This window comes from Dendroctonus ponderosae, unplaced genomic scaffold (assembly GCF_020466585.1).
Source record: "Dendroctonus ponderosae isolate FM_Combo_2020 unplaced genomic scaffold, Dpon_F_20191213v2 Dpon_F_20191213_6, whole genome shotgun sequence".
NCBI classification, from domain to species: domain Eukaryota; kingdom Metazoa; phylum Arthropoda; class Insecta; order Coleoptera; family Curculionidae; genus Dendroctonus; species Dendroctonus ponderosae.
Window position 1 is genome coordinate 555877 of NW_026018814.1, and position 5831 is coordinate 561707.

Here is a 5831-nt window from a genome sequence, read left to right on the forward strand (position 1 = left end):
TTTTTGCATACGTAGGTTTCCTGTAACCAAAATCTTCCAACTGAAACTAGTGAATGGATTTTAACTTGACGATTTTATCCAAATCAACACTTTTCAGCTCGCAAAGTTTTTTTGAACCATCAATATTTTATCAGTGGGCTTCGTTTGAAGTGCGGGAATTTCATTAGTTGCGTTGCAGCCCTCCGTTCACGACACATTTCTTGATAAATTCGCTCTAATTTCCCGAGTTGCATGCAAAGGGGGTTCAATAATGGAGCGAATTAGTTGCAATACATAAGCTGGATTAGCCAGAACTGTTGCTAATGAATGTAGGCGCAATAATTCCCATATTTAATTAGCAGGGGAGGAACTGGCGGAAAAAGCTTTCAAAGTATGGTTTAAAATGCCGAATAACATGAGCAAGAATTAATATCACAAGAATTTCAATTTTAGTGGGGAATTTTGCGCGTTAAAGTTGCCGGCTTAGCGCGTTCCTTACAAATTAGAAACTTGATTTTGTTGAGAAATTCTTTAGTTTTCCCGTGTTGTTAGAGTTCTTTTAATCTTTCGCTTAATTGTCCTGAGCCTTCTTCTATTTGAAATGCATTTGATTCAAAAGGAATTTAGTGAACTAAGGTTTTTCGGTTAGAACGTCTTTTATTGGGGATTTTAACGCAAAATAAACTTTTTTATGCGCTCTGGTAATATGAACTTAATTAACTGTTTAAATTTTATGCATTTTAGGAAGTAACAAGAAATTGACGGTTTGCTTAATTTTTTTAGGTGAACAGGCGCTGTTTTGCGCAAACCATAAGCAAAATCCCTGGAGAGAACATTTGTTTTCCAAATGAAAATACGAATTATTAAAACCTACTTGAACAATTAACAATAATATATCATTTTTCAAACGAAAAACCCCTATTGAGTTTGATTGGATTAGTTTGCGCCGTAATTCCATTTCCATTAGACCGGAATGAATTATCCACAGATGCTTCGAATATAAATGAAAACGGCAAATATTTTACAGTCGCACAAAAACAATAATTTCATTTCGAGTTAATTGATGCAATAAATGCCGTCGAGTGCAATGGTTTCTCTCGCATCAAAATTACCCAAAGTGACCATTAATTGCTAAATAGTTTTTCGTTCATATCAGATGGCCCGTTTTGCCATATAAAAAACGTTGTTGATTAAAGTACAGTAAAGTCCGCTTATAATGAACCCGGTTATAGTGAACTTTCGGTAAAAACAAACTTTTTTCCTTCAATTGAAACGTCGTCCATGTAATTCGGTTAATAATTTTCTTTGTTAATTGAGGAAACTTTCAGTCGCATTTCGATTTTGCGGTTATCTAAGCATGTGGAAGTTTGACAATTTTTTCTTCAGTAATCGGTAAATCTCGAACTTTTTATGTATTTATGTATTCACTAGGACCTGATCTGCTCTATAAATACATTTTCAATTTTTTCAAAAAATTAAAAATTTCCCAAAATGTCTTAAATTTTACGTAATTTTCAGCTCACGGATGCGAAGAATGCATCGAACCGATTAAAAAACATGCTACAAGTTTGAGATGTAATGCACTCTTACCTTGGTCACCCTGTAGAATGCTCTTGTTTTCCAATACAGCGGGTCTCAATTTGAAAACTTTCCACACTAAAATCCTGCCAACGATTTAAGTCGCAAAAATCGTCAACATTTTYTTCACAATCGCAAATTTTCTAGTTTAAAGTCACATTTTCGGGTCCTTCAATCCTTCGACACGCAATTCCAACAAATAAGACACTTTTTCCAAAACRAMCGTGTAAAAATAGATTAATTTAAAACTTCAATTGCAATAAATACRGCTTTACTGACAAAGAATTTCAAAGTTGATGTGTCACATTCAACGTATTCAGAGAGTCGACAAGTGATTGGTCGRTCAGGTTTACGTGGATCCGGAAACACGTCACCAGGGACRGTTGCTAGGCAACGAAGGTTGTTGATTTCTTCTAATCAGTGGCGAAGTACTGATTTTGTGCCGAAAATATTCCTTGTGGAAGAAATTAATTATTGGCGAATGGAGTGAATGGAATGTGAGTAAAATTTTGATTTTTGACCGAGATTTTTCCAAGGGTGAAATTAGAAAGTACATGTAATTGAGAACACTTTTTGTCCATTGTCTTTTGTTTGTTAAACTGGGGGATTTGGAGAAAAATGGCAAAATGCGATCGAATGCATATCAAAAAATAAGATTCACACTCTTTACCATTGATTCCAAGCCTCAAAACTTGAAATCGGTTGCCAGTTTTGTTTTGTTTTGGCCTTAAGCTTATAAATTCAAAACAACTCACGCCACTGGTCCCTGTTTACAACTGTGCAAAACAGTACACAATTTCTTTTAAGCGTAACAGTTTATCAATATCACTATTATCACTTATTATCACCAAAAACACGAGAAATTTCCGTATTTACTTGTCCTACAAATCCTCTTCCCCCTTACTGTAATGCCCCTAACAACCCCATCGCATTGCGGTGTTGTCATGATGAATGCTTTATGATGTTTTCTGGTAATTGCCGCCAAAAATTCTTAGGAATTTTTTAATATAAAATTTCGACGCTGTTATTTCAATGCCATTTGCTTGTCGCTAATTACAAACTAAGCAAATATAACACTAAATATATTCATGGCTACAGTTTTCCTGCTATTTTCTTGTTGATGCTACTCATATATATCGAATTAAATACCGAGCCGGCAACGCAGCTGTCGCAAGTACCTACTTTTATTTATAGACTGCGAAGCGACGTTGCACCAATCGGAAAACGTAAACAAATGCAAGCGTAATTTAGTGTGTTTATTGCGTTCAGCTTTTTAGAGCCTTTTTCCAATCGTTTGTAGCCTGCAAAACTTGCAATTGATTTTTGAGGCTTTTTGTCGAAGCGTGTTGGATAGTGGGACCCGCAAATGAGAGTATTTTTGTCTTTTGACTTCAATGTATATCAAGAAAAATAAAGCCCTTAGGGGTTTTTATTTTTTTAATCTAAAATTGTGCATATTGAGTTTAAACCTGAGACGGACCTTTTTCTTCCAAACTGAAGTAGAATTGCAAAATAATTTTTATTTGCAAGAAACCCTTGGAGTGCACTGTTTTGTATGGAAATTGTTAAATGTTAAATATTGCGCTAACTTTTTGGACAATTCCAAATCAAATTCATTCCTGGGTTTCAGTCATTTATTGTCTCTATTTATCAATCAAAATTCGTTTCGGTGTATTTTTCCACCATCATCAGTTTTTATGTGTAGCGTTGTTGCTGCTTTAAGCCTTGGCATGCATTTTCTTGCTTTCAAACTTGATTTCGTTTTTACTGAATGAGTAAATTAGCTCGCGTCTTCAATTTTTCCCATATAAACTGATGAAACTTCAACTCCAAGTAAGAATAATAACACGTTTGTTTCCAGAAATCACGAATTATACAACAGTGGGCCCGCGATTGGAACAGAAATTCACTTCGGCCAGTTCGAGTCTGCTAAAATCGACTTTGCCAATTTCCACAGTGCGGCCCTGCGTCTTGGATTGTGGTCCAGGGGGCGGCTGTCATGCTGAGACTGATGAGGAACCCAACAAGTGCCTTTGCCCTTTAGGCAGGGGCGGCGATCAATGCGAACGGGGTAAGTTTAGCGAATTTTCCCCAAAAAATTGAAAGCGAGCTTGCTCCAGATAGCAAATCAAATCGCAATCGCCAATCGCTATTCCCTCAATGTCTTCAATTTGCAATTCTTGCCCAACTATTCAGGGGTAGAGAACACGGCGGAAGGTGGCTTATTTGAGTGAAAAATTCAGCTGGAAGCTCAGCTTGCGTGTCTGGAAAGGTCTATGTTTTAACACTGGCATGTCTGGTGAACGTGAAACTACATCAATATTTCATCCAGATTAAAACTATCGGGAACTTTTAAATTGGCCGGGGCACCGGCTTCTAATGCCGTGTTAAATTTGCCGACATTCAGCTGAAAGGTTGCAATATTTTCAGCTTTTTCTGGGGCAAAGACGTCAATAAATTTTCCATGGTTCTGGGAAATCTTGCACGGGGAAGACCAATTGATAGGATTTTTGATATAATTTTTCGTTGCCAAATAAAATAAAATCCATTGCTGGACAATAAATGAAAAAAGTGTGGCACATCAAAAACACAATTCGTGCTTTTTTCCCATTCAAACAGCCCCATTGTTGTGGATCGCACTTCAGCGCCTTTTATCCTATTCACTAAACATGGACCTCAAAATCGCATTTACGCCAAAACTTTAAGGCTGGAGCGAATGAAATTAAAATAAATCGCCAACAACGCCGTATATTGCATAGTTGTATTTGCTTTTCCCTTCTATTTGGGTGCGGCGATAAATTTTTCAGTCCAACTCATTACAACTTCCCCGATTTCAACGTTGTTTCCTCCGCACTAACTTGGCCCCATTGTGTTTCCGGGAAAAACACATCTAGATAACTTTAATTGGATATTTTAATCGTTTTTTCCTGGACGGTTCGTCATGCGGTTGATTGAAATCAACTGTGCTTAAAATCCAGTTTTTCAGTTTCAATGATTCACTTCTTTAGGTTTCTTTGCCTTGAGATCAACTTGAAACTTTCAGCCACGATGTGGGAAGCTGATGAGGTTTTCCGGAAATTAGAAAATTATAAAAATTAGAAATTACCTGAAAATCGGAACGTTAAAACAATGTTCACATTTTTGCAGGGCGCGTCAGATAAGTTGCAGCACCGAAAACCACCTGTTTTTCCTAATRRAACTTCCAATATTTTGCGCGAAAATGTTTTTCGAGGTYGATTTTCATCAAAAAATCMTCAAAATTGCATTCTCGAAAGAATGTAATCAGCTCAGGAAAAACACGCTAAAACTTCTAGAACCGAAACAGTCGATACTTTTCTGTCTGAATAAAACTGGTGAACCTTAAACTTACTTTACTCTATCGTTGGGCCACCCTGTACATGATCTCTTTCGGTTATTGCAACTTCGGTTATTTTTCGTCAATTTTATTCTCAAAATTGTGCCATTCTCTCAACCCTTCTGCAATTGAAATTGAAACGAACAAATTTAACGCAATTTTCAAAGAACATGTCCCGAACAAATCCACTCATTCTCTCTTAACCCAATCAGCTCTCTAAAACAGACTTTGCATTTGGCAAATAGTCGGAACAGTCATGAACAGACAAGATTAGTATCAAGCAAATAATCCGATTTTAGTATGTAGGGTTTCGATGCGGAGGAAACACTGTTTATGAGCCTCATTGTCAGCGGATTAAACCTATCAATTATTCGTTTTATCCGTTCGTACTTAGCAAGTTTTATATTGTGTTACTGTGAAATCGATAGCGAGTTCGGTCGGAAACTTAACCGAAAACCGAAGAGATTTGCATAAAAACACACAAACTTGCTAATTCAAGTGCACTTTTCGGATAATTCCGATTCGTTTGATTGTCGCCGCCAATCAAGATCCGAATCGCTCCATTGCAACAACCGGGCCGAATTTCCATCGGGAAAATTCCATTAAATAAAGCGTCCATTGTTTCAGAGTATTTACGGTAGTTTTGTTCCCGATTATCGCCGACGACTTCATCATATCGCGCCAAGTATCGGCTTAAAAGCGTGCTGACGCTTCACCGTTTCCATTTTCTGGTTTGCCAACTCCATTTGGAGGCTGCAATGGAAATTTTCCGCCGTATTTACGCAGAAAGGGCCTTTTAAAGTCGCGCTTAGGATATGCATGTCTGGCCAATTCAACCGCAGGCATATTTAATGATGTAATATGGATTTTACAAAGAAACCGAGCTTAGAGTGCTTTCGACTCATTTGCGACCAGAACG

General features: G+C 37.2%; 1 protein-coding gene across 1 annotated transcript in view; it reads left to right on the forward strand.

Annotated features, from left to right (window-relative positions):
- LOC109542336 (pikachurin) overlaps positions 1–5831 on the forward strand; it is a gene marked incomplete at its 3' end in the record, with an annotated part of 53400 nt that overhangs the window by 19847 nt on the left and 27722 nt on the right. Inside the window, 1 exon segment of the mRNA XM_048667463.1 lies at positions 3419–3628. Coding sequence (XP_048523420.1) covers positions 3419–3628 — 210 coding nt within the window.